The sequence below is a fragment of the Xylaria bambusicola genome (genome assembly GCF_022495145.1).
Source record: "Xylaria bambusicola strain CBS 139988 unplaced genomic scaffold F5B22scaffold_50, whole genome shotgun sequence".
In the NCBI taxonomy this organism is placed as follows: domain Eukaryota; kingdom Fungi; phylum Ascomycota; class Sordariomycetes; order Xylariales; family Xylariaceae; genus Xylaria; species Xylaria bambusicola.
In genome coordinates, this window is record NW_025953603.1 from 175814 (window position 1) to 201236 (window position 25423).

A 25423-nucleotide genomic window follows, 5' to 3' on the forward strand; every position below is an offset into this window, starting at 1 on the left:
ACTTTTCCGATTCGACGGGAAACCGCCGTTGGGCGGGCGCATGGAGACGGGATCGACAATGCCAAGCTCTCGTATTGTTAAACGTGCGTGCATCGCAGGCCGTCTTCTCCGCACAGACTACGACATTAACGGCCTCTCGTTTTTATACCCCTCTTAATCGATGAGGGCGCAGTGTTGTATATGATTACACGGTTTCCAAGTAGCCAGCCGAGATGCGCTTAAGCACCGGGATCTCGTCCTGAGGTCGGTGTGATCTGAATGCTGGTACTATAGCAGGTCGAGTGTTAATGGAAGTCTATGCGCTACGATATTGGTACCGATGGGAGTTTTGATTGGTGATATATTACTAGTTTAATAACGGCGATGGTCATTCCGGTAACTCATTTTTCATCTCTATACCACAATGACTATGCTTCAGTACCATGAAGGTGAGGAGAATCCGCAAGGCTGTATCATAAACAGACAGCTACGAGACGACTACCCCTGCGAGTCGCTAGTATATGAACGTTACATGTATATGGGCAGCGTGCTCCAGTTCAAAGGTGTCACTAGAGAATTTTATGCATACTCTATCTATTTGTACTCGTGTTTGAACGCGATTCTATACCACAATGCCTCTAGAAGACCAACCATTCTTGCCTTTCCAAGCCCAAATAATCATGAATGCACCGACCCATATAGACACTGTCATTGCCCAGAAAGTCGCCGCATAGCACTGTTTGCCATAACAAAACACATCATCTCCTGCCTCACCACCTCCAAGCAGGGCCGATTTATGGGCTCCTGCCTGGTAGACTGCAGAATATATGACACCCCATATCACAGAGCCTACCGCTGGTGTCAATGCTATAATACCAAAATTCGTGCCAAAGTTCTCGACGCCCCATATCATGGTGATGATGATAGGCGTCAAACTAAATACTGCACCATAGCCTGCACCAATCGAGCCAGATACTATCCAGAAGCGGTTGGCATGTTCTTGTACAGCACCCGAGGCCAGTACTAGGGATCCGATTGAGAAAGTCAAAGCTGATATAACATATAAAATCACACGGGAGACTTGTAACTTCCGTCGTAAATTAGGTAGCGAATGTGTACTTCCGGTTTGAACGTATTGGTTCTCTGGAGTCGGTGATAAAAGGTCGCTCAGCGAGGCAACCACTAGCCGTGCTACTGTGCTTACTGTCGCCATGATAGACACGTGAGTAGCAGCAGAGGGTGGCTTTGAATTATGGTCCGGTGAGGTTAGAGTCCCAATGACAGTTCCGAGGTTGTTGATAAATGATTCGCCGGGTCCAATGATGAGCCAAAAGCTTATGGCAAAGAGCCACATCGTAGGGTCAGCCAAAAATCTCCTCGTCTCAGCATTAAGAAGCCAAGACTTTTTCAGCTTCGCATACATGTCACCTCCGTCATCCTTAGATGGGTCGAGGGCCACGTCATTATCATCGTCCTCGTCTAGATTTTGAGGCTGTGCAAGAGTGCCGTAGCTCTGATCCGTTCTTCGACGAAACACTTCGCTACTGTCGAGAAGCCCGCTTCTCTCAAGCTCTTCGACAGCCCCATCGATAAGATCCTCCTCATCTACAATTCGTAACGTGAAGGAACCCAAAATCCCAACAGTGACAAGGAGAACAGACAAAACTAGGAAAAAATGGAATACGTTTACGTCCCCTTTGGTTCCATCAGGCTGGACCTCATAGAGAAGCCGACTAGCAGCTTGGCTCATGATCATGCCACTCAACCCGAATCCCGCAATAGGTGCAACAAGCATCAAACCCCGGTATCTCCCTCTACCGAAGTTCTTCGCGCAAGTTGTGACTGCACCCAGGTAAAGGGACGCAGCCCCAACGCCGATGGCCACAAACGCAAACAGCATGGGGGCAAACGTAGTCTTATGACCAGCGACGTGGTTTTCTGCTTCTTGTACGCCTTTTTGATATAGAGCGGCGGCGAGAGCGTACCCGCCGCCGGCAAGCACAGCAGAAATGAGCGACAGGAGACCTGGTCCAAAGCGGTCGCACATGTAACCGATGATGGGAACCGGCATGTACATGGCTATGTTCATGGCGCTCGCGATGCCATTGATCTGGAATTGCGTATAGTGCAAGCGCGACTGGAATAGATGTCCGTACAATGAGAAGACGGTAACAGACCCGGCAGCAAGCGCACCGACGATTGACGATACAAAAGCGATGGAGCGCAGAGCAAGGGCTCGGCGGCGAAGATTCGTGTTCGGAGATCCATCGCTGATGGAACTACTGGAGCTGGTATCGGAAGCAGAAAGACTGAGGGCCGAGGACGAAAGGGATCGTAGGAGAGGTGTGTGGGACGAATTGGTCGCCTCGTTGGCCATGATGGAGAGCTTGATTGTAAGAGTGTTTCTCAACGATCGGATGCGCGGGAAATAGGTTCAAGAAAAACACAGTGCCTCGGTCTCTAGCTAGGCGATGGTCAACGGGAGCGTATATACAAGTAGTGAGATCAATATGGCGTCAAGAGGCATATACAAGAGGCGGCAGCGCAAATAGAGTACTTCAATACGAAAGAGTTAACTAGGGACTGGATGTCGCACAGCGGTGCGAGGAAGTCCAAGTGAACTAAGTCGTCATGTCGACAAGTCACCCGACATCAGACAGATATCAGACACCAGACACCAGACACCTAGATAGGTAGATGCCTGTTTAACGTGGAGCAGCTGGGACGAGGAGTTGGGGAGATTGGGAGTGAAGAGGGATGATGTCGACAGATAGGAGGCCACGCAGTTGCGTTGCACAGCTGACGTTATTAGCTAAACCTATGTACCTCTACCTACCTACCTACTGTATTAGATACTATAGTACCTAGGCGGGTCAGGCGCCTTTAATGCATATCTAACGGTGCCTAAGTCACTAGAGGTTAGGCAGCTACGGTATTTACCTACCCACATACATACATAGTACTAACCTACCTATATGTACCGGTACTTATCTACGTATATATCGAGTACCTTAGGTAGGTAATATGGAATTCCTCCAAAATGTTGATGATTATTCGAAATAGAGTGATGAGACCAGCTCATATCATCTCATATCCCGTCTTTCATATGATAAACTGCTCCATCATGTTTCAATTTATAGTCTGGTCTGTTCCTCACATTTCACCAAGCTAGTGTAGATACCTAAGTACCTACCTAGGTAGTCTATATACGGAGTACACAGGTAGGGCAAACATGAAACTGCTCAATACCTACTTAATATCACTGGTATCTCCAGAAGATGCCCTTCATCGAAACACGAAAGCCACCATCATATCGATTCCCATTTGCAGCCTACTGAGTTTCATTCGTCACTATGAAGCATAATCCGAGATACGCCTTCATTCGGCAATTCGTCTCTGGCCACGGCGCGTTGACACGGGAAGAAATCAGATATCTTAGACTGCTTCTTCCGAGCTACCATCCTGACTTCGTTGTCGAGTTACCTCTAGAAATTGTCATTTTGATCGCCTTGCAGCTAACACGCAGAGACTTTGCCCGCTGCTTGAGCGTGTCCAAGGCTTGGAGAGAGCGGTTTTTGTCCGACCCCGTCATGGCGGCATATACGATTCGCCGCTGGCCGGCATTTATTGACGGTGCAATGAATCAGACCAGATTTCTCCAAATTCTCTCGAGATTAGATCACAAACTTATTTGGGCGTCCATTATGGGCAACATTGCCCCCGAAACCGAACTCGTTACTTGGGACGTGACCGCTGGTTACCAATTAGATTCGAGATTTCATCATCCACTAGACAATCCTCCTACGCCATACACACAATTTCGTATGGGTGAAGATCATCAAGCTCTCACGGCCTTATATTGTTCTGGGAAAGTAGCGTGTCACTTGTGCGGCTGCATCGTCGTTATTGACGACCTTAAATCCAAGACGCGAAAGGTCCTAGCTCCGCCGAGTGGTATAATCCACGGATTATCAATGAAGCTGCAAGCACTAGGCTCTAAACTAGTCGTAGCATCAATGGATCGGACGATGTATGCACTAATTTCCTACAACAAGATTTGTACTGATGTGATTTCAGAATTGCTTGGGATCATGTCGAAAATAAGGCGTATGAAAAATCGCTACCTTGTCAGAGTCTTAAGTGCGCAACTTGCGACGACAGAGTTGCTATTATCCTTTATGGCGGAAATGTAGTTCTCTGGACACCTGGCCATGCCATAGTCCAGTTGGACGTCTCTCCTGTCATCCACGAACCTAGCATTCCTCTTTCCAAGGTCAAACCACGGGAAACCCTCCAGGGTGTGTTCTTCAACGTTCATGACAAGAGGACCTTATACCTAGCTTCTGCCTCTGTCTTTGGTGACGAATTAAATGCTAGGCTTCACGTCACAGTCCAGGAATTTTCATCGGCAAGCCACATAGGCACGTACTCGTCCGAGTTAGCAGACTATGAAGGACCCGGGGCTTGGAACCAACCAACCCTTGAGCTGTTGGAGTACGAGTTCGATCTAAGCTTCATCATCTTTGGGGGCCGATGCATGACCCGTGGTCCATTCGTTTACACATTGTTCGATAAGATTGAACGAAAATTTACTACCTTTGATCCAAATAACATCTGGACTTTCGATGACAATAGACCAGCCTTACCACTTCGAAAGTCCAAGAAGGCGGCTATTGATCTGGACTTTGCAGTCCGCCTTGACACTAAATCTCTATTTTATCAAGTAAATGCGTTGAAATAGATGGACTTTAATCCCGGCTCGCAGTCTTGAATGCGGTCATCGCATGTATGATAAGATTTCGTAAGACCAAACTTTATCTCAAACATGGCAGGCTAATTGATAGAAACTCTCTCCTTTCAAAAGGGAAACTCCATATATGGTTACAGTTACCATGTGGCGAACACCCGTTGTTTACATCCGTGCCAAAAAAAAAAAAAAAAAAAAAAAAAAAAAAAAAATCAATCGTAAAGGTTAGATTAGCGGCATCGGCCAAAGACTGACAGCCCCTCTATCCGAAACGTCACTTAATGTACTAGTATTTATGCTTAACTCTACAAACAGCCAACAGAGCCGATGCTCTCATCGTTATACTGCGCGCTCCATCGATTCTATATGTTTGCATTCAAATCCTTTTTTAGTCACATTGTCGCGGGTATCAAGGCTCGTGCTCTTGAAAGGTGGGATCTCGAACATACTTGCCGGTCTCAGGTCGTATGTCAACTTCGAACTTAGATTGCAATCGACTTTTAGGTGGCAAAATAGTGCACTTGGTTTGAAACAGATCCTGTGACTCTTTAAGTGACTCGAGTCCCGTGTTCTCTGTAATTTGAAAATCACTTCATGATCGTTCCCAGCTTGTGGTTCTTATGCAGAAATTGGACCGAATCATTGATCAATAAAATCAAAGGCTTCGCATGAGATGTATCACAACTAACTGACCACGAACTCCCAAAAGCCATCTATAGATCATACCCCATTTGCACAGCTTAACATACATATATAGAAACAGGTGCGATCGTTTATAGCTTAGCAAGGCCGGCCTTGACGAACAGAGCCATAGCCTGGCCAATACCAATGAACCAGATTGGGGTGCGAAGACCAGCTAAGTTGCGGTTGCCGCCCAGGAAGATGTACACGTAGTTGTAGACGATGCGACTGGCGATGTAACCGACGCTCAGCGCGTTAAGGGCCAAGGGGCTGAGACCGGCGCTGTTACCAGCGACGACAGCAGCAGCGAAGATGGGAAGACCCTCCAGGCCATTAGAAGTAGCGGCCTCAGCACGCAAGATTTGGGCAACGGTCTTGGAGGCCAGGACTCATCAGTGGATGTTATTGCTTCATTATGATAAACGAACTTACGTCCTTGTCCAAATCGGACTTCTCTAGCCTAGATGCAAAAGTTCTGGGGTGGGCTGCGTCGAAATAACTCTTGCCAGGCTCCTTGAAAGCGGACTGGCTTCGGGGCCAAAGGGCCTGTAATCGGAGAATATAGGTTAGTAAAATCACTAGTTACTACTGCGGCTTCTCTTCAAGCAAGTGGGAGACGTCTAGTCGCCCTTATGACATGACTGCTTCAGCGATGTCGCGCGTAACGAAGTTTTAGGCATGGTATCTAGAAAACATATTTCTTCTCATGACATACAGCAAAAAACGCCACCGGTATCTATTAGGCAACGTTGGTTAGTATTTTTGATGAGCTAGCATAAGACAGACTTGAATACATACGGTGAAGTAGGAGATGTTCTTCTCGGCAAGGAAAGCTAGAGATGCCATCTTATCGGATATGTATGAGTTGATTGGGATGAATATGAATAATTGCGATGTAGGAGGTGATTGACGAATTCCTTGAACGTCGAGGACTTCAGCCCTCAAGGGACATGCATTCAATTAATATAACTCATAACTTGTCCTATGCGACCGACCCAACAGCGCAAGACGTCAGTCTCCATTGGGCTAAAGGAGAGCGAGATCCACTTGCCGAGAATATCAGCTCCCGAATTCCAGTTTTGCGGCGACTAGGTATTACTGTACACCAAACATTCCCCGATAGTCTACGAACGTGAATGACTAATTTTTATGTCGCGCGCCAGCGGAAGCAGTATTGCGGGTTGATGGGATACGTGTCAAGCGCGATGGCGCGAACTGTGGAGAGGAGGCTCTGAGAATACCAACATTATCCGTTTTTGGCGGTTCGCGAAATAGTAGGCGTCAGTGACGAGATAGGTCTTCATGTTACCTCTGACTCCCAATTACTTGCTTCGTTGATTTGCAAGCTGGATTGGCAAGCAGGCGCTATTGGCGTCTCCCTGCCATGCCAAGGTCACCATTTATTCATGCAATACCACTCTGTTTATACGCCCAAGGCTACTAGGCCACAATTCGCGTCACCTATGCTCTGAATTTATAGCTCTACATGATGGACTGAACTCCTCACCTCTTGCTGTATTCAGAAAAACGTATCCCACATTCAAAGCATTTGGAACAGCGATCCCGTAGCAATGTCATACTTGGACTCAAAGATAGACTGGTACAACTTCACTTCACAAGAATCGCAGCAAGTGATTACAGAGTGGTTTCATAGAGCTAAGACTATAAGCTATGGGGTATCATGATACATTCCGCTGCCGCCAAATGAGAAGTGAGGTCTGAGTTGTGTCCGAATTTTTACAATATGGGACTGATAGAACTCGTGCGACTATTCCCGCTCATACATACTCTGTCGTGTTCCAGATCCCCCATAAATCGTTCAAGTCTGAACCCAATAACTCAAAATTGAAATCAGGATTCGGTATAAGCAGCTGACTAGGATCCGGAGGTGGAATCCCCCAAGGTATAGATAGTGGCAAGCCGTCGCGATTAGGCGGCGTAGCCCCCAATTGTGCCGTAGACATTGGTGTGCTAGTTGAGTATACACTCATGGCCTAGGTTGCGTGTTAGGTTTAGTGGGAACTGGTCGTCACTATTAATTAAGGTTAAAGAAGAACTTACAACATTCTCATTGTGCTGAGTTGAGGACGCCTGTTGGGCAATACCATTAGGTTGCGTCTCCTGCTGCCCTTCCAGAGGTACTTGATATGAGAGAAGCTTGTAATGTAGACTAATGAAGCGTTCGGCGGCATGGGCTTTCGCATCTTGAGAAGTTTTCAGATCCAAATGGGTTTCAAGTAGCCCGTATGCGGCACACATGCTAGAGTAGCCCCAAGGATCATTGTTGCCGCATCTCAAGACACGATCTTCCTTCAAAGCGATGCACTTTTCAATCAGTTGGAGGGTCTCCTTATTATTTGAGTTAATAAGTGAGGTTGAGCCTGTCAAACTGTTAACCTTAGGCTTCTAGGCATGTCCCTTATACACATACCTTTCGGTTGGAGAAGTCCCACATGACACAAGTTCATTGCCGCACTGATTGAGTCCTCGCGAAGAAAGTATAGAGTTCGGATACCTTTCTGGAAGAGACGATCGTGCATCATAACCAAGTCACGCGCAGCAGTATAGTAGATAAACTCTGATGTCTGATACTTGGAATGGCTCTTTCGTAATTTGAGAAACGGTTGATGTAGAGGTATGAGGAATTGCCTGAGCTGGATATGCAATAACGTATACGCAAGAGACGGCTTATGAGAAATACCAGATCCTTGATCGGATTCTAGATCCCAAGCGGGCAACGCGTCAATCTCATGGGTGATCATGTCAGTGTATTGGTGAACCTGCTCCCAATCCAGGTCAACTGGAGGGCCTGTTAGAATCTTGCATATCTCCAGTCGGACTGGAAGACTTTGGCGACTGAAATGAACATATGACGAGAAAGTGTACTCTGATCGTGGCCGTGAAACGGGGAGCTCTGCAGAGTCTGAGCTGAAACCATCATCGTCAATATTTCTAGGGGCGTCTGTCTCGATGTGGACCTGACTAAGCAAAGTTGGAACCCTTAAATCGAATGATGTCTGCAGATCAAACTCAACTATTGTTGACCAAATTCGCTTTCTCATCTCTTTATTATACGCGCTGATTTCGGGGGCGATGGTGTCAGGATCTTGATGTAGCCCTATCGAAATCGCATTATGAACAAGCCCACCAGATGTGGCCCAGAATCGCTTCTTCTTGATGGTATTAACCTTCTTTGCAAGGTACAGAAGGCACTCAATCTGGTAATGCACCAAAACACGGTGCTTGTGACTCTGTCGGCTGGTCCACGCGTCACACGCCTTAACCCATTTTTCAACCATAGCATAGGCACTCGATTTCACTCCAATGAACTTGCTGGAAGTTTGCATGCCTAAGCAACAGGATACTGAGATCATCGATAATACAAGAACGGTAGATGAAGCGGGTCTTGTATGATTGGGGTCCCAGAATGACTCGTATTCTTTCCTAAAAGTCGGAATGTGAACAATGCGATAAAGCTGTTCGAATTGGTCCAAGTAAACCGCGAGCAACGAGTCTGTTTCTTCTTTCGTGGGCAAAAGAGCTTCTAACGCGGGATCAGGTTCGGCAAACTTCTTTTCGCGGTCTTGATGTCCTTTCTCTCGGTCCTTTTTCTGAATGTTCAGAGGTCGCAACCATTGATCTGCAGTTTCTTTCATAAATTGGGATATGCCAGTGATTTCCTTGAGTGATGACCAAGCATTGTGTGGGCCACAATATCTACTCCTGAAGCACATTGCATTGTATCTGCTCTTCATCCGCGCAATTTCATCTGGGTTCATGAAAGTAGCGCTTGGGTGAGGACAGAATGTCGGCGGCGTATCTTTGGCCACATCTCGATTTGTTGAAGGCGAAGCAGCGACGGTGCTACCATCCATCGATGACTGCTTGGTCAGAACACTCCTTAGCTGAGCAACTTCAAGCTCTAACTTTCGGATACGCTCATGATCCCGTGCTGTGTCTCTCAAAACAACAGTATCGACTAGTGGGCGAATTGGGGGTTGATTGTTGTTTGGGCGGCGCCCCTCTCCGACAATAGGCACAAAAGGGCTTTCTGGTGGAACGAATGTGTTCCTCGCCGCGGTCGATGCTGTGGCTGCCGGTGGACCGCCGGGTCTTGGCTCATAATTGCACCGCTCAGGAGTTCCGGATTTGACACAGCGATCACATGGCAGCTCTCTTGAGCATGACAATTTCCTCCGTCTACACTCTAGACATGAAAGCCGCACTCTCTGACGCTTTCTTGTCGAGCCTTGCTGATTGTCCTCAGGCTCCGGGCCGTCGTGATCGTCATGCTCTTCGTCGTCCACATGACGCTTTTTTGCAGTATCGCCCGAGTCTTCCATTTTGCTCAGATGCGGTCTCTCACAACAGGATATGTGAAGAGCGACAGCGACATGACCATCGTTGATGAGAGCCTAGATGATGCAATTCAATCTGATAAGATGACTGCATTTGTCAGAACTGCCTAGCCTAGCCACATCGAGTGTCTGGTCGGTGCTCGGATCTGAGACTCGGTATTCGGCATTAAGAGCGGAATCCGAGCCTAACATTACGTAATGTCTAGCTTAGCAAGACAGCCAGAATGCAGCCTACTGTTGTTATATTTTACTCGCATAATTACAACATATCAGAAGCACGCTTGAAATAACAACCAATTGAGATGTAGAATTCAAGTCTGGATGCGACGGCGTCCTGCAAGCAATTCGAAGTCCAAATTTACATACTTAAGTACCTACTTACCTAAGTATTTTAGCGCTAACTCGCTACCTACATATGTGTCCAGTTCAAAATCAGACAGTATAAATGCATATACCGATTTATCAAACACATTTATGTAATAGCCCAGATAGCGATAACGACTGGAGGGAGGAATGGCAGCTTACCTAGCACCCAGACTTTGGGAACCTGTAACTTGGTCTCAAGTCCAGCTATTGGCTTCCAATTACTGTCCTACCACTCCCAGTACTAGAATGCCAAAGCGGCAATGTTAGCCCTTAGACTTAGCCTGCTCGTAGGCTGTTTCCTAGGTTCATCAAGCGCCGAAGTGATACCTGGCAGAGCGTTTGATCGATTTATAAGTATATGGCTTGAGAACCAGGTTAGCATCATCAGTCTTGAGGACGAGCGGTGGCATCTATCTTGGGCTCGTTTATTAATGCTTTACGGTTTTCCTAGGACCTAGATAAAGTTGTCGCAGATGATGCATTTGCAGACTTGAAGAGATTCGGCATTCTTCAAACACGTTATTATGCGCATACGCATCCCAGCCAGCCCAATTACCTTGCTGCCATCGGTGGAGATTATTGGGGTTTAGATCACGATGAAGTTGTTCGAATCCCCAGTAATGTCTCTACAATCGTTGATCTACTCGAACCGAGCAAGATATCGTGGAGAGGCTATTTTGAAGGTATTCCTGGCCCAGGCTATATGGGGGAGGCCAGCGTAGGACTGCCAGATAACCAGTCGCCTAACGGCACTTGGGATTACGTACGGAAGCATAAGTGCGTTTTTCGTTGGCTGGCGCTGATGTAGGATGTATGTGATGGGCTAATTCGGTCGACTAGTCCCTTTGTCTCGTACGATTCGGTCAACAATGATGGGAGTCGACTACTCAACGTGCTCTCGTTTGACGACTTCCAAGACGACTTTGCTGCCGGGATCGTGCCGGTAAGACTTCTATGCTAGCGCATCTCCAATGAGCTTGATCCATTTATAGGAAAAACTGCTAACGTTTGGCATATAGCAATTCGTTATGATGTCTCCGAACATGCTTAATGATGGACACAATACATCGTTAGATTATGCGACGCACTGGGCTCGAGAGTTCTTGAAGCCTCTCCTAACCGATGGCGCCTTTTCAGAGAAGACGCTTATACAGTTGACATATGATGAGACGGAGGATTACACTCAGCCAAACCGTATTGCGTCACTGTTATTGGGCAACGCTGTACCTAAGGCCCTCTGGGGATCTACTGACGACACATTTTATACCCATTTCTCTATCTTATCTACGATGGAGAATAACTGGGGGCTGCCGAATCTTGGCCGATTTGATGTGGGAGCTAATGTTTTCAAACTCGTTGCGGATGTGACAAAATACACTAATTCCGACCCTCCAAATATTTCTAGAGTGAACAACTCAGTATCATACCCTGGTCCCCTAAACAGGAATCACTCCATGAAGTTGACAGCATTCCCTCCTCCAAACCTGAAGCTTGAAGGTGCCGGTGGGCGTCCCATTCTGAAAGAGATTGCGCAGACCTGGAAGTCTGTATCGAAGTCGGAAACTCCCTACGATGGCAGTGGTGCCGTGTATGATGGTGATAACTTGCCCATATATAGAGCTCAGGGGTAGATTCTTCCTAAACTTAGCAATCAAAGTGTACAGTAGATCTGTATTCTAGAGCCGCCAAGGCTACTTACTAGTATAACTCTGAATTCGTGATAGCTGCATATTCCCCACTTACAGAAACAGGCGCTTCACTTACTTGGTAAGGTATCAGTTACACGATTTCAATGACATCGTTTACATATGTACATACCTTTGTCGGGATTGATTTCGTGAATATCTACTTTCTCGTGATTACCCTTCTCAACCCTTCTCAGATACCTATGCAGCGACCGTTTTTGTTTCAAGCTGGATGAGGATTCCATGTGGAACATTAAAGTGCCAGCTATGCGCAATACTACTGGTGCCACAGCTACGAGCCTTTTCACGGCTCTCATTCGAACCCATCACATCACGAGTCGCAAGAAACTCCAGCGCGTCAAAAAGGCAGCATCACAACATCAGCTGCCCTTCGTCCTTATTAGAAGTGGTGGATCACCAGGCATCATGTATGCCGAAGGCGCTGAGACTAGCGTTAATGCTTGGGTAAGCTTCGTGCGAAGCCTTCGGTACAAGGACTTCCAGTGCCCGCGGAAACCAGCAGAGAACAGCGTGTTGGTGCCAGCCCACACGACTCTAGGCAGTTTTGAAGAAGTTACATCGATAACTGAATTTGGTCATCGCATGGAGCAAAGGGGTCTCGGTTCGTGGTGGAAGCTTGCAATGGGATACAGCTCACCAGACTAAGCCCCATTTACCGGAACTGCTCACACAGGATCGAAGCAACATTGTCGGTTCATCAAGATAGAAGCCTCTAAGTCAAATTTGTCAGCCAGCGACTCCCGTATTGTTGACTGAACATGGCAGCGAGCTGTATTCCTTCAACAACAGATCTCGATCTCGATCTGTCCAGATCAGCTATGGCATAGACATGGCAGCGTCTTCTCCTACATCTCAGGATTCGGCCCGCGTAATGCCCAACTCAATGAAATCAACGTCCCTAACCCACCTGCCGGCGGCCTACGCTCCGCTACGACCTAGAATCACACCAATCTATATTATCCCCAAGCTTCATACGCCAGTCAAGCCGGTGCTGGATTCGTTCTCTCTGACCCGTGGGTTGGGGTTGGGCGCAAAACCTGGGGTATTCAGCCGGCAACGGCAGTTTGCACCCGTTCATTTGCGAACCGCGCAACCAATTACATCCGTGCTGGTTATTGATCTCGCTCTCGTATAAATAGCACTCGGCCCTACTCGGCCGACATGGCGTATAAGGCATATGTTAATTTTGCTGCTGCAATATTTGCTCGCGAAAGGGATATAACTCGAGTTGCACATCCCATTCTAGGATTCGCTTCCAAGCACCAGGTCTGCTCACCCCTAGCAATATCGCACTCTTGGTCTAGTATCCTTGTTAACAGAATGAAGTCCACAGCCTACGCCATTGTCTCGGCGGCTCTCGCCTTCCAGGCCTCGGGCCACTCTATCTTCCAGCAGTTATGGGTTGACGGTGTAGACTATATAAGTCTTCCTCTGTAATCTTGCTCGCGGAGAATGCTAACTTGTGGTGCACGGCTCCCAATGCATTCGTATGCCCCCAAATAACAACCCCGTGACCAATGTCAACAGCAACGACATCCGATGCAATGTTGGCGGTACTAGGGGTGTTGGTGCCAAATGCCCCGTAAAGGCAGGATCCACGGTCACGGTTGAGATGCACGCAGTACGATAGACGAGCATATATACCTGGTCAGCTAGTATTCGCTAATCATGCGACAGCAACCCAATGACAGGAAATGCTCCTCGGAAGCCATCGGCGGCGCCCATTATGGCCCTGTCAATGTGTATCTAAGCAAGGTATCAGATGCCACAAAGGCCGATGGGTCAGCTCCGTGGTACAAGATCTTTGCGGATTCTTGGTCTTCCAAGGGATCCGTGGGCGATGGTGACAACTGGGGCACCAACGACCTCAACGCTTGCTGCGGCAAGATGGACGTTAAAATTCCTGATAATACCCCATCGGGTGATTACCTGCTCCGTGCTGAAGTTATTGCTCTTCATACTGCAGGCCAGTCCGGTGGTGCCCAGTTTTATATGTCATGCTACCAGCTGTCAGGTGAGTGGCCCTTCATCGCTGCTGTCTCTATTCCTGGAATTTCACGAGAAGGACGTGTCCGTATCGTGCTCTACGTCCTTGGAGTGTAGAATAACAACCATTGACTATTTGTGTACTAGTGACTGGAGGCTCCGGATCTGTCCCATCAGGTGTCAGCCTTCCCGGCGCCTTCAAGGCTTCGGATCCTGGCATTCAAGTAAATATCCATGCCAAGATGAGCACTTATGTGAACCCCGGGCCGGCCGTCATAGCCGGCGGCATCACCAAAACTGCTGGCTCTACCTGCAGCAGTGGTTGTGCCAAGACTGTAAGTAGCCCTCGCAGTTCATTTCTCTTCTCGCCTTGGAAACTTGGAGAATAGCAGGGCTCTCCTATGCCATGATAATAGCCCCACAAACGCCCTATGGCCTCGATGTACTCTCATAACACACCCAGAAGTGTTCAAGCTAATCTCGTATGTAGTGTGCTGCTGGCAGTGGTCCAGTCGGGACTGGCATCGCGGCTCCCGCTCCCTCTGGTGGCTCTAGTTCTGGCGGTGATTCCGCTTGTGCTCAGGCGGCTTTCCAACAGTGTGGTGGACAAGGATACAGCGGCTGCACCACTTGCGCTGTAAGACCACCTCAATATATGTGTCGCGAAGAAAGAACTAACCGTTTAAATAGGAGGGGCTCACTTGCAAGGCCGTTTCTCCCCCCTACTACTCACAATGCAGCTAAGCTGTCTCCTAAGAGTACAATATCACGCTTGATTAGATCTGCTACGGCTATTGCCTAGTAAACAGAGCAATAGAATATCAATCAATGTATACTGTCGAGGTTGCTGGGTTAAGTTAATGCACCCAAGATAGTAGCTAACGACGTGGCTAATATCAACACGTAAAGTAAATTTACAAAGCACCGGACCAAAGTGCAAGTATCCCTCCCATCTGCCGATGTGACAGGAAATAAAGTCGTGAGAGCCTCCATTCTTAAGTTTTTGCCTAGATGGCTAGCTACTGAGTATCAGGGAAGGGATCCGGTGCGTACTATTATAGTCGAAAACCGAAAGCAAGCCGCATCGTCCTAACGCATTAGCTTCGCTGTTGGTTTCCCATTATGACATGAAGCTTCTACCTCCGCACGTAGCTAATAGGTGCAAATTAGGATATCATTGAGTATTGGAATTACGTGCAAGTTATTCCTCTCACACATATGTAGATGTAAATTGGCCATTTGCGTTTGGCGACTATCACATCCATACTTGCGGCTTCAGCGGTAGCTGCCACCTATATCACACGCGTACATAGTAGAGTTGCAAACCTCGGCCCATGGGATACCGTAGATAGCAGATTCCCGCTCTCGCTGAAGTTAAGGGTCCCTTGCTTGCGGGAGGTCATCTACGCTAACCTTTAGTGTAGTGATTTGGGGATAACCAGGGGGGTAGCTTTATTTCCCCACCACGTAAACTCACGCAATATCTTGGCACAGGGATATTAAGCTGTTTGCTTCGTTTGTTCCGCCCCGACAGCTCTCTCTAGAGCAAGCAATTAAGATCCGTTCACACCTCTCCCGACGAAAACCCTTCTCAATTGAACTACTACCCCCCCACCCACCACGATGGCCGCCAGCGATCCGAGAGCGCGCATCATGTCGCACATGAACAAGGAGCACGACGCCGATCTGAGCCGGTACCTGCAGGCCTTCAACGGGCTCTCGGCGTCCGCCGCGTCCTCGGCCAAGCTGACGGACCTCGCCTTCGACACTCTGACCATCCAGTCGCGCTCGGGCGTGCACTCGGTGCGCATCACGCCGCCCATGAAGTCCTTCGCAGACGCCCGCGTCCGCCTCGTCGACATGGCCGAGCGCGCTCAGGCCAAGCTCGGGCTCAGCGACATCCGCATCGATCGCTTCGAGGGACCACGGGGCGCGGGGCTGGTGTCGTTCGTCGGGGTCGGCTTCTACTTCGTCAGCGCGGCTGCGCTGGCGCTGGGGTTCCTGCGCCCGGGCACGACGGCGTGGGCGGCGCTGGACGGATATTTCCCATACCAGGGCGCCGAGGGCTTCGTGTGGTTGGTGAGGATGATTTTCGTGCCGATGATCGCCATACATCTTACCGAGGCATGGTGGATGGCGCAGAGCCGGCTTAAGAAGTTCAACGTCGAGACGGGCAGCGCAGTGTGGTTCGCATGGGTGGTGGAGACGTTCTTGGAGGGGTTTCCGTCCTTTCAGCGTTTCGACGCCATGGTGCGGGAGGAGAGGAGGAAGAAGGATGCTGCGAAGCACTAGATCTGACGTCTTGGGCTGCGGTGTGACTTTTTTGGTGAGACCTGCGCTAGACTTGTGTCTCATCGCCTTGGGATGCATGGGGACTGGTCTGGGGTTACGACTGCATGTGCATGTAGATTCTTGATAAACCGGACCCATAGAAGGCTGATAACGACGGAATGATTCATGATAATGGGCGCAATACTTTGCCTGCTACAACTACCTCTCTGTAGCCAATATATTGTATCCACGACCATCATTTGTACTTCATTTTGAGATTCATCATGACATTCAACATTAGGTAATCTTTCTGTCCTATCTGAATAGCATGAAGAAATCATATCTTCGTGCAATGATAACTATGACCACGTTGCCCTGCTATGTATGACACAGCTGCCAATTGCGTACTCTCACATATGAGTGACGATTCCTTGAAAACCCAGAAAGTAACTCTTCACCAGTTTTGCAGTCCCTCCACATCACAAAAATTATGACCGGAAGGTCAGTACGCCAACTATAACTATCCTTTCACTTTTCTTCAGGCCTTTACTTTAGTAATCAGAATTTCCCAACCCCAAGGCCTACAGATGATCTCTCTTTGCATTGAAGCTTGCATCAGCCAATGGTGGTCGGTATAGAACATGTGAGATCACTCATCATATGACCCCCATTCGTTGGCTTCGTCACGGCCCAGGCCAGAAGGCTCAACTCGAGGCCCCTCATCTTGATTAACTTGAGGTGCCGGTAGAGCTGACTGAGGTGGACTTTGATCCTCACCAACTCCCGAATCATCACCATCGTGATATGCTTCTTCGATCAGTCGCCCATTCTCACCCCGTTCAGCCCTTTCAGCCCGATGTTTGTAGGCTGGATTTGCGTTATCCCTTTGTCCACGTCGTTTGAAGTAGACAAGGTGTGCCAACTTCTCCTCGTTAGTTTATGTTGACAATCACTTGATGCAAATATATTTGTGACCGGGGTTACTAGTATAGACTTACTTGGATCATGCCACACAACACAGCAACTGCGAACTGTAGACCCGAAGTACGCTGCATAGATGCGGACCAGGGGCCATCACAAGGTATATGTCTACCGTAGATTTTCTGACACTCTTGTTTCGGCCAGGGACGGTCAACAACACTGTGAAATCCACAGCAATCGAATGCGTTCTGAATACGCTCAATGGCGCGCCCGTCGTGCTTATGCCATAATAGCTGCCAAGCGCCCTCTAGTTCACATTTCAAGGGTGCACCAGGCGTGAATCCCTGGGCTGCCAGTGTTGCAATAACGACAGTAAGTCCGCCTTGAAGAATATGCAATGCAGGCAGCAGAAATTGCTGAACATTTGACGACTTGGTAAGGCGATTCAGGATAGGCGTGTAAAAGAGATTGGCGACGGCGAAGAGAGGAAGTAGAATTGTGAGTACAGTTGTTCCCGTCGAGATGGGCAGTGACAGCGTGCTCGAGGTGATTTGCACATAGCTGTGTCTGTATGTTAGATATAACTATCTGAGAATTCGTTGAAGGGGCCGGTTTACATGGCAATTCCAATCAGAGCCACCATCAACTAAGATATAGCAGGTAGGTTAGTTACTAGTCAGTTCTTCTTACTCATCCATCTGCCATTGATAAGAGTTCAGTAAACATACAAGAGGGAACGCGATAATCAGTTTCGACATCTTGAGAGTTAAAATGACGCAATCTTGAGTAGACTGGGTGTTCGTTCCAGTTGGCGGTTGTGTACAGATTGTGTTGATATCAAGGAAGGCACGCCGCGATATTGACAAAGGTTGGCGTAGCTTGTAACTGAGAGGCGACTCTGTTGAGTCTACTCTTTTTCTGGATATTATCTGCAACGGGCGGCAGTTCCGGTAATTGTGATGATCGATGGCCGATGAGACACAACCTATCTAACTTGGATAGACAATCTGTATACTGGAAGTGTAAGGCAAAGGGTAAGGCGGGGAAGAGATTAGGCAAACGTGACTGAACCCTATTTCACAGAAGTGCAACATGGAAGGTACGCGGGGATGACGTGGTATGTGCAAACGGCCGTTGACGCGTAGAGGCGGCCAATTGGCGACAGGGCGGTAGTGGTACATGTTCACGGCACCCTCTTTGACACCCTCTTTGGTTCTGATATGCAGCCATACACAAGTACTTACACAGTAGGTAGTACTCAGGGAGGAGGCACCTATCTACCCAATTAGCTATCATCTAATCATGAAGCTATTTTGTAGTGTCAAAGTAGCAGTGTAAAGCAAAGGTGGGAGCTCAGGTATATTAAGATCCGTTTCATTAACTTCACTTCTTGTTGTTCATTAACTGTTCAATGTGATAACAGCTGTTGAACCAAAGCGGTTTACACTTCTGTGAATGACAGCCAGGCGTGCCTCTATCCTTACCTACCGACAAGTACTGGAACATTGTGACAGTGGCTGAGGTTTGTTTCTCCTACATTCTCAACAGACCAATCCCTCCCCGCTCTAGTTGCCTAAATACCCATACACCCAATGAGCTCACCTCGACTTTGCACATTGGAGGGGGGGTTTAAAGACAAGCCACACATGACCCATTTAACACCTTGCTCTTCTACATGAAAAGGACTCCCGCAATCATAGTATCTATTCACTTTTTCTTTTTCTTTCTTCTTGGTTGGGTGATTGAACGTGTGGAAGTAGGGGCAATACAATATACAATGATCTTACAACCAGGATAACCTAACCCAATAGTGTTCATAACCAGTCTGTCTAAAAGTGCTGTCTCCGTATTTGCAATGCGCCAAAAATCCAGACCTCTCGAAATCTTCGACTGGATAGCTGCTCTTTCCAGCAAGCAAGCCAACTATCTCAAAAATCATCGTTGCTTGGCTTTTGCGAGCGCATGCCCTTAACGGTCAGCCACAGCGCTGAAACCAAGAAGTAGAATGCACCGAATGCCGCGTATCCGGCAATGCCCTTGATCGATGGGTCCATTGGCTGGGTGGCCTGGAAGATGAAGAAACCACCAGCCAAGGAGGACTGGCCACCGCTGAGAGCCTGGGCCCACTGAGCGCCGGCCGTCTTCCAGCGTCGCACCGCAGCCCCGAGTTGCATGAGACCCGAGCCAATGGCCCACGCACCGTAGATGCCGAGAACCCAGTGCATGCTGAAGAATACCGCGACCAACACGAGGACCGTTGTCGCAAGACTGACCAAGAAGTTGACGGCCTGGCTGTGGTTCTGGGCGAGTCCACCGCTGTGCTGCGCGTCGACCAAACACGCGGCGGCGTCCCATAGCGGGTATACCACGAGCAACACTGCAGCGGCGACATAGTACGAGTCGCCGGCCGCGAACGCGGCAGCCACCCAGACCGCGGAGAATGCTACACGGGCGAAGTAGTACTTCTTCAGCCAGTTCTCCTGGGCGACGGCGGGGTCCTCATCCGCGTCGAGCTGGTCATATTTCGCCCTCGCGGGGATGAACCTCTCGAGATAGGCACCCACGTTGGATGTCATGCTGGGCTTATGAGCTGTAGCGTGTCTGGGGAGAAAGGAGGGCTTCCCGAAAGTTTCGTTGCGCGAAGCCTCTAGAGAGACGAATCGTCGGTTCATGAATGAAGATAACGTCGATGAGATGGTTCCAAGGAGTGAGCGCGAGAGAGAGGTTTCAGAGTGAAATTTGTTCGCTCGTTCGCTCGCTCGGTAATTGACTACGTGAACTACATGCTTACAGAAATCTGTATTTACGTCTGACATTCATGAAATGTAGTCAGTCCCCTGACGAAGCTGCTTACTGTGTTACTATTCCTGGACATTGATGCTGGGTCTTCCCACCTCAAGTCTTACCCTTTAGGGCGAAGAACCCCGGCTAGAGCCAATGATGAGGCTCTAAGAGTCGCTGTGAACAGTATAGCTCGTCTCAATTGCTATCGCAATTTATCCCCTTCATGCCGGAGGCTTCGGCATCTCTTATATTTAAGCTGACGAGTCTCGGACCTTTTCCGATTCATCCCATTTTGCGTCGCGACACTTACTGTGGTAGCAAGCCGCAGCACTTCATGCATTCTCACGCTAGGATTGAGCTTCCTGATTGTTTGTGATAATGACGAGGCTCGCTACATATAGAATGCTGAAATGTAATACCGGTATTATGTGGAGTCATCCGCCAAGTAAGCACTCATAGGGTCGTTCTAGGATACCTGACAACCTAAAGGTCCAGCGGTCCCTCGTCTAAAGAGTGACATCCCGAGGCCTCAGGCGCGCCAGTTTCTTTAGCGTAGATCTGTAGTTGATGCTCTCACTGAGATGGTGCACTATACAATTGGAGAACTATTTTGGTAATTACGATTTGTATAAAAGCGTCAACGCCAACTGCCCTTAAGTACGTTTACCCCGGATACAGTATGAGATGGCTTCATTAACTCATTATACAATTGTCGACAGGTAACCAATCTTGCCGAGAAAGTCAACACCTGATATGTCACGCGTAACTATTTGCGTATGTGAATCTGCCCAGACTATGTGCTTAAATACCTGACCTTAACTCAGCAGCTCGGCCTTGCGCTTCTGAAGCAAGAAATAGTACTGCTGCATCTCCACAGGCTGCGTCGGTTGCCGTTCACCGGTGAAGTTGCCCTTACCATGGCCATCAAAATGCAGCTTCCATGCTAGGGGAAGAGTGAAGTCAGAATTCATTCTTAATGAGAGCAAACAGGCGAAAAACCGGGAGGGGTGAGCTTACTGTTTGCGTCAAAGGCAAGATATGACCAGCTATCGTTGAGATACGCCTTTTCGTTGCCGACACGAATCGTCCGGACTTGTCCCATCTGGCCTGGTGCGGGACGGAGCTGCCTAAGATCCGCTGCGAGTCGTACCAGGCCGACAACAAACGCGAGAGCTAGATCCTTACCCAAGCACTCGTGCTGCCCGAAGCTGAATGACGACACGTCGTTGATCTTGCGCTTGGGGTTGAAAGTCGCTGCGTCTTCGACTTCTGTCTTGTTTCGACCGGCCTCACCCTAGAAGCAGGTTAGCGTTTTTTGAAAAGGGAATCACGAGGGCGGAAAAACTCACAAGCAACATGACGATAGCGTTACCCGGCTGCACCTGTTTGCCCTCCAGCTGTCCTGGCGCGACTGCAACGCGCATATTGCGCTGTGAGCTCGTGAGGCGCTGAGCTTCCGTCACGTAATCGTGAATACCGGCATCGTCGCCCTTGAGTGCAAGAGACTGAACCTCAGCCCAGATCTTGGCATTTTCGGGGCGAAGGAAGAACTCTAGCACTTCATAAAACTAGTTGGGAGATTAGCATCCTAAAACCTTCCTGATTGGGGGAGGAGCTAACCGTGGTGACGGGGGCGCCAATACCGCCAAAGGCAGTCAGCCAAAGGTTGTCTGTGACGCGCTCGGCAGAGTTACCCTGGGCCAGCAACTCATCGATGATCTGGTATCCGCAAGAGCGTAGCGAGCCTTTCTTTAGGTAGGCTTTGCGCGAGAAGTTGTTAGAGATGGCCGAGGCAATGCCCAGTCCGAGGCCTCGGCCGCGTACTACCTCGTCAACAAGCTTGCGAGTCGTGTCGGTGATGACTTGGGCACCCTCCTGAGCTCGCCTGCGGCGATTCCAGGCCTGAGCCGGGTCATTATTATTCACGCCCCAGATGCGGATATTCAAAAGGTGGGTATAGAACTGGGTCTCGCTGAGAACGCCGTCCGGGTTCTCCTCGCTCTTCAAGTCGAAGTAGAAGAGGTCGGAAAGCAGTCGCGCGTTCAAGGGAATTGCGATGTCGCGGATGATGTCGATCTGGTTGAGGCCCTCCTTGAGCGTGAACGTCTCCTTTCGGATAAGCTCTGCTCCAACACGTTCTACGAATTCGTGAATGACGTTGTGGAGATTCGGAACCTTCTTGAAGGCCTTCAACATGTTCGAGCGCTCCTGGAAATTACTCTGTGTGTCGCCAGCCAACTATGCAGAGTACAGAGTCAGAAATCACTGCTTACAGCCTCAACCTGTTCATAGAGTAGGAAGGACCGAATAAAGTACCGGATCATGCGAGAGAATATCAAAGAAATAGAAAAGTAGGAGGAGACGTACCATAAACCAGTCGAAATTCTTCTTGCCTGGGAACAAGGCGTTCAATGGTGCGACCCATGGAAGAACGTATTGCTTAGGGTTGCTGAGCACCTCTTTGATGGCTGCGCTCGTGGTGACAATAACGGGCGTCGGTGGCGGCTTGGGATCATCCAATGTGAACTGTGCCAATGTGCCGATCTCTTTCGCAATCGCAGCATTAGCCTTCTTGGTATACATCGGCTGCATGACAGCAACTGAATTATACGGGAACCAGCCCGGCAGACCACGCTGTATTAGCTTGTATAGCATCGATCCGCCCATGGTCTTGTAGTCTTGCTGGACTTCATTGTAACCCCAGCTGGTCAAATTTGACACGGTGAAATCAATCGTGTTAAATCTATCTGAACGCACGAGGGTGACAGCGTCAGAGAGCACAGCTCTGCCTAGCGTATAGGTAGGACAGATGCCAGTGCCAGTATTCCTTACTGGCTTGGTGTCCTCGATCATCAGGCCTGGGTAGAGTTCGACCATATCTGGAGACTACACAATGGGAGTTAGTAACTGCTGCTTGTTAAGGAAGAGGGGAACAAAAGCCACATGGATACGTACAGTGTACAGCTGCTCGAGAATGCGCGCGATCTGCGGATCAGAATTGATGTCGCTGAACTTCTCCCATCGTTTGAGTCCGAAGAACTCCCGGAACTCGTTCAGGGATGCAACCTGCCACTTGCGACCCTGATTGATTCCGAGAATCTCGACGATCTTGAGGGCCTTGGGGATCATGCGAGCGCCAAATGTGCCGGCGGGATCGTCCATCGCTTCCTTCATTATGCGAGCCAGATCCGCGTCCTTGAACTTGCCGTCTGCTTGACGCTCTAGCCCGTCAAATGTGCGGACACTGGGATCTTTGGGGATGCTCTGCTCGAAAGTGAGGAGGGCTTGGCCAAGCTCAGTCCAGCTCACATTCTTAAGGTCTTCTGGGTTACGACCAGGGAAGAGTTTCAGGAAAAAGTTGTTAATCCAACCCTCATCCTTCTTAGAAATGCACGAATGGAACCGATACAGAAGGTTGAACTCGACGCTGACTTGATTACCTACACCCCGGGGGACGCCTTCTCCGTCGTATTGCTTAGTGATGTCAACACGCGGATCTAATGTCCAGTCGCTCTTGGAGTGGTGTGTGTTGGTAATGGCTCTCAAGTAGTCGTGTAAGCTGATGTTGACGTATAGGCCACCGACAATGAGACGAGCTGTATTGAAGAGGTCGTGATCTTGCTTCGCAACTGCCTTGGCCCTGTCTTCTGGGCTGGCGTTCTCCGAACAAGCCAGAGTAAAGCGGCCGTTCTCGTTTATCTTGAGCAAGATATCAACAACATAATTGTGGAAGCGGTTGTATAGGACCAGCATGACATTGACTCCAGCAGGCTGTCCAAGCAGACGTTTCTCATGGAAAGTATCGGGCTTTAGTTTACCTTCCTTCATAGTTCGTATCTCCAACTGATCGCGAAGACTAGATCCATAAAGAGGTGCCAGGTCTAAGTAGGATGACACATCAGATATGTTCATGTCTGTTCGACTAGTCCGAAAGATGTCATGAATGATGATCGATGCGTGATAAAATAGCATGGATGAAACACCTGCTGGGTTTTCTTTGAACGTATCGTCCTCGCGAGCCATCAGGAGATCAAATAACAGTCCAGGATCAGGCTTCACACCATGAAGCCGTTTGGTATTTCTCACTGACTTAGCATAAGGTGTGCCGGCCTTGCCAAGATTTGGCTGCAGTATGTTATTGAAACTACCGTCAGGCATACGGTAGTGATGGAGCCCATCAGGGGCTTGTGGAACTATCTCGCGTAGAGTTATATCGCTGTCCGGAGCTTTGAACTCGATGACATCGGCGGGCTTTGGCTTCGGCACATTGACCGACGTTTCGGGGCTTACGACTTCATACTTGACATCGCCCCCAACGTAGCTTAAAGGCGGATGTTGCAGATTGTCCCAGAGTGTATCAATGAGTTTGTTTGTGAGGTGGGTTCGAGCAGCCGATGTAGATGGCAGAGAAGTGAGAATCCCAATCAACAGCTCAGTTGTCCTGCTACTTGTTAGTTCCATCTTGTTTTCATATTTATGAGTAATGTGGCTTACCCTTTTTTGTCGTCTAGAGGCTGCCCCGGATTTTTCAGTTCCTTGATCAGTTCAACGATCTCTGGAATGGAGGCCTGACTACGAAGGCCAGAGTAGTCTTTCAACAGATCTGTCGCAACCTTCACCGGGTCTGAGAAGAAGTCAGCATCTGATTGTTTTTGTGGATCTCCATAGGCCTCGCCAGCCTGGAACTTCTCGGAAGCCATTTTCTGCGCCCGTGATTTGGCAAACTTGTTCACATAAGAGATACAGCTCAGACAAGATGTGCGTAGAAAAATAGATATTAACTTCTTCTCAGCTATATTCACCATGCCTCCCTTTATACCCCGCCGTAGCTCCCAATAGCTACCCAGCTTCTATATTGAACGATGATAGTTATTGGCCGCAAGCCATGAGCCCCTCACGTCGTTGCCAGCCGCCAACCCAGAGTCATGTTTTGATGAGCTGGCCCTAGGTTGCATGTACACCTGCGCATTTGGATGCATGCTTTCCATTGAATAAAGCCTCTAAGCAGCCACAAAGCCTGATACTCATAGCTACTGACATTAGAGAGCAGGACCTAGACCTTCGGTTAGTAGATGCTGCTTTGCTCGGCATGCACGAGGTTTGCACTTTCGAGCTGACTTCCATGCATCCTCGACTTCACCCCAGTCAATAGCTTCTAGGTTGAAGGCGGTGTCACGATCATAGTGAGACACGATTGGCGGCCGGTGTGTCTGGCCTGGAGCTAGCTTAGGTAGACCGTATTAGCCATACTCAGATGAGAATGATATCGGGGTATCTTTCTCAACCGACGCAGTATATCGAGAAGCGAGAAGCTGAGCTGATGCAAAAGCAGGTAAGCGAATGGCCTCTGCAGCGGGCTGTCCGGCTTGAAACGCGAAGGTTGGTGTAACGAGATGAACAAGTCTGCATTAGTCATCTTAGTATCTCCAAAGGCCCTAAGTTCGATGTTTACACCATCATGACACTAGAAACAATAGCTATGAAAATACCATGGTCCTCCGAGAATAGTATATACACCTTGAAGCACAAGAGGACTCGACTGTACTAGTAGAAAACTGGTGTGTTTGACCAGTAGTGACACGGGCTGGGATCTTCGTCGCCCAAATTGTTACGCGGATATGCAA

The 25423-nt window shown here is 48.8% G+C and overlaps 11 protein-coding genes across 11 annotated transcripts; 5 read left to right on the forward strand and 6 right to left on the reverse strand.

Moving 5' to 3' along the window:
• Positions 1–219: 219 nt before the first annotated feature.
• F5B22DRAFT_425345 (major facilitator superfamily domain-containing protein) lies at positions 220–2510 on the reverse strand. Its single transcript, XM_047971697.1, has one exon. The coding sequence runs from the start codon at positions 2354–2356 to the stop codon at positions 602–604; it is 1755 nt and encodes a 584-aa protein (XP_047827264.1). The 5' UTR covers positions 2357–2510; the 3' UTR covers positions 220–601.
• Positions 2511–3000: 490 nt separating this feature from the next.
• On the forward strand, positions 3001–4921 carry F5B22DRAFT_425358 (uncharacterized protein). Its single transcript, XM_047971699.1, has 2 exons — positions 3001–4009; positions 4057–4921. Exons 1-2 carry the CDS (start codon positions 3333–3335, stop codon positions 4718–4720), a joined length of 1341 nt encoding a protein of 446 aa, XP_047827265.1. The 5' UTR covers positions 3001–3332; the 3' UTR covers positions 4721–4921.
• Positions 4922–6997, reverse strand: F5B22DRAFT_425643 (uncharacterized protein). Its single transcript, XM_047971702.1, has 5 exons — positions 6507–6997; positions 6206–6453; positions 6123–6143; positions 5840–5953; positions 4922–5781 (listed from the first exon to the last, which is right to left on the reverse strand). The coding sequence occupies exons 2-5, from the start codon at positions 6251–6253 to the stop codon at positions 5500–5502; spliced, it is 465 nt and encodes a 154-aa protein (XP_047827266.1). The 5' UTR covers positions 6254–6453; positions 6507–6997; the 3' UTR covers positions 4922–5499.
• Positions 6998–7185: 188 nt separating this feature from the next.
• F5B22DRAFT_650154 (uncharacterized protein) lies at positions 7186–9750 on the reverse strand (the record flags this gene model as incomplete). The annotated part of the gene is made up of 3 exons (XM_047979270.1): positions 7186–7401; positions 7469–7788; positions 7839–9750. The coding sequence occupies 3 exons, from the start codon at positions 9748–9750 to the stop codon at positions 7186–7188; spliced, it is 2448 nt and encodes an 815-aa protein (XP_047827267.1).
• A 254-nt stretch (positions 9751–10004) lies between these two features.
• On the forward strand, positions 10005–11940 carry F5B22DRAFT_621558 (phosphoesterase family-domain-containing protein). The gene is made up of 4 exons (XM_047975900.1): positions 10005–10505; positions 10583–10908; positions 10972–11074; positions 11151–11940. The coding sequence occupies exons 1-4, from the start codon at positions 10392–10394 to the stop codon at positions 11760–11762; spliced, it is 1155 nt and encodes a 384-aa protein (XP_047827268.1). The 5' UTR covers positions 10005–10391; the 3' UTR covers positions 11763–11940.
• Positions 11941–12083: 143 nt separating this feature from the next.
• Positions 12084–12482, forward strand: F5B22DRAFT_650156 (uncharacterized protein; the record flags this gene model as incomplete). Its single annotated transcript, XM_047979271.1, has 1 exon — positions 12084–12482. The coding sequence occupies one exon, from the start codon at positions 12084–12086 to the stop codon at positions 12480–12482; it is 399 nt and encodes a 132-aa protein (XP_047827269.1).
• Positions 12483–13080: 598 nt separating this feature from the next.
• F5B22DRAFT_621562 (fungal cellulose binding domain-containing protein) lies at positions 13081–14749 on the forward strand. Its single transcript, XM_047975901.1, has 6 exons — positions 13081–13256; positions 13309–13458; positions 13515–13851; positions 13971–14158; positions 14314–14460; positions 14514–14749. Exons 1-6 carry the CDS (start codon positions 13158–13160, stop codon positions 14565–14567), a joined length of 975 nt encoding a protein of 324 aa, XP_047827270.1. The 5' UTR covers positions 13081–13157; the 3' UTR covers positions 14568–14749.
• Positions 14750–15270: 521 nt separating this feature from the next.
• F5B22DRAFT_621564 (uncharacterized protein) lies at positions 15271–16407 on the forward strand. The gene has a single exon (XM_047975902.1). The coding sequence runs from the start codon at positions 15447–15449 to the stop codon at positions 16113–16115; it is 669 nt and encodes a 222-aa protein (XP_047827271.1). The 5' UTR covers positions 15271–15446; the 3' UTR covers positions 16116–16407.
• Positions 16408–16498: 91 nt separating this feature from the next.
• F5B22DRAFT_425404 (uncharacterized protein) lies at positions 16499–17932 on the reverse strand. The gene is made up of 4 exons (XM_047971700.1): positions 17744–17932; positions 17633–17661; positions 17093–17576; positions 16499–17016 (listed from the first exon to the last, which is right to left on the reverse strand). The coding sequence occupies exons 1-4, from the start codon at positions 17771–17773 to the stop codon at positions 16744–16746; spliced, it is 816 nt and encodes a 271-aa protein (XP_047827272.1). The 5' UTR covers positions 17774–17932; the 3' UTR covers positions 16499–16743.
• Positions 17933–18943: 1011 nt separating this feature from the next.
• On the reverse strand, positions 18944–19591 carry F5B22DRAFT_650161 (uncharacterized protein; the record flags this gene model as incomplete). Its single annotated transcript, XM_047979272.1, has 1 exon — positions 18944–19591. One exon carries the CDS (start codon positions 19589–19591, stop codon positions 18944–18946), a length of 648 nt encoding a protein of 215 aa, XP_047827273.1.
• A 1479-nt stretch (positions 19592–21070) lies between these two features.
• On the reverse strand, positions 21071–24567 carry F5B22DRAFT_621571 (heme peroxidase). Its single transcript, XM_047975903.1, has 4 exons — positions 24294–24567; positions 22755–24240; positions 22167–22685; positions 21071–22037 (listed from the first exon to the last, which is right to left on the reverse strand). Exons 1-4 carry the CDS (start codon positions 24497–24499, stop codon positions 21360–21362), a joined length of 2889 nt encoding a protein of 962 aa, XP_047827274.1. The 5' UTR covers positions 24500–24567; the 3' UTR covers positions 21071–21359.
• Between the last annotated feature and the right edge of the window lie 856 nt (positions 24568–25423).

What these genes read in the sequence shown, in the direction of transcription:
- F5B22DRAFT_425345 (XM_047971697.1), bottom strand. Translation starts at nt 2,356, where the DNA reads ATGGCCAACGAGGCGACCAATTCGTCCCACACACCTCTCCTACGATCC.
- F5B22DRAFT_425358 (XM_047971699.1), top strand. Translation starts at nt 3,333, where the DNA reads ATGAAGCATAATCCGAGATACGCCTTCATTCGGCAATTCGTCTCTGGC. An exon ending in GCATCAATGGATCGGACGAT is followed by an intron (nt 4,010 to 4,056) that starts GTATGCACTAAT and finishes ATGTGATTTCAG; the next exon opens with AATTGCTTGGGATCATGTCG.
- F5B22DRAFT_425643 (XM_047971702.1), bottom strand. Translation starts at nt 6,253, where the DNA reads ATGGCATCTCTAGCTTTCCTTGCCGAGAAGAACATCTCCTACTTCACC. An exon ending in AGAACATCTCCTACTTCACC is followed by an intron (nt 6,144 to 6,205) that starts GTATGTATTCAA and finishes GTTGCCTAATAG; the next exon opens with ATACCGGTGGCGTTTTTTGC. An exon ending in TACCGGTGGCGTTTTTTGCT is followed by an intron (nt 5,954 to 6,122) that starts GTATGTCATGAG and finishes CTCCGATTACAG; the next exon opens with GCCCTTTGGCCCCGAAGCCA.
- F5B22DRAFT_621558 (XM_047975900.1), top strand. Translation starts at nt 10,392, where the DNA reads ATGTTAGCCCTTAGACTTAGCCTGCTCGTAGGCTGTTTCCTAGGTTCA. An exon ending in GTATATGGCTTGAGAACCAG is followed by an intron (nt 10,506 to 10,582) that starts GTTAGCATCATC and finishes CGGTTTTCCTAG; the next exon opens with GACCTAGATAAAGTTGTCGC. An exon ending in GATTACGTACGGAAGCATAA is followed by an intron (nt 10,909 to 10,971) that starts GTGCGTTTTTCG and finishes TCGGTCGACTAG; the next exon opens with TCCCTTTGTCTCGTACGATT.
- F5B22DRAFT_621562 (XM_047975901.1), top strand. Translation starts at nt 13,158, where the DNA reads ATGAAGTCCACAGCCTACGCCATTGTCTCGGCGGCTCTCGCCTTCCAG. An exon ending in GCAGTGGTTGTGCCAAGACT is followed by an intron (nt 14,159 to 14,313) that starts GTAAGTAGCCCT and finishes TCTCGTATGTAG; the next exon opens with TGTGCTGCTGGCAGTGGTCC. An exon ending in GCGGCTGCACCACTTGCGCT is followed by an intron (nt 14,461 to 14,513) that starts GTAAGACCACCT and finishes CCGTTTAAATAG; the next exon opens with GAGGGGCTCACTTGCAAGGC.
- F5B22DRAFT_621564 (XM_047975902.1), top strand. Translation starts at nt 15,447, where the DNA reads ATGGCCGCCAGCGATCCGAGAGCGCGCATCATGTCGCACATGAACAAG.
- F5B22DRAFT_425404 (XM_047971700.1), bottom strand. Translation starts at nt 17,773, where the DNA reads ATGTCGAAACTGATTATCGCGTTCCCTCTT. An exon ending in TGATTATCGCGTTCCCTCTT is followed by an intron (nt 17,662 to 17,743) that starts GTATGTTTACTG and finishes GCTATATCTTAG; the next exon opens with TTGATGGTGGCTCTGATTGG. An exon ending in GCTCTGATTGGAATTGCCAT is followed by an intron (nt 17,577 to 17,632) that starts GTAAACCGGCCC and finishes ATACAGACACAG; the next exon opens with CTATGTGCAAATCACCTCGA.
- F5B22DRAFT_621571 (XM_047975903.1), bottom strand. Translation starts at nt 24,499, where the DNA reads ATGGCTTCCGAGAAGTTCCAGGCTGGCGAGGCCTATGGAGATCCACAA. An exon ending in CCTCTAGACGACAAAAAAGG is followed by an intron (nt 24,241 to 24,293) that starts GTAAGCCACATT and finishes AACAAGTAGCAG; the next exon opens with GACAACTGAGCTGTTGATTG. An exon ending in TTCTCGAGCAGCTGTACACT is followed by an intron (nt 22,686 to 22,754) that starts GTACGTATCCAT and finishes CCCATTGTGTAG; the next exon opens with TCTCCAGATATGGTCGAACT.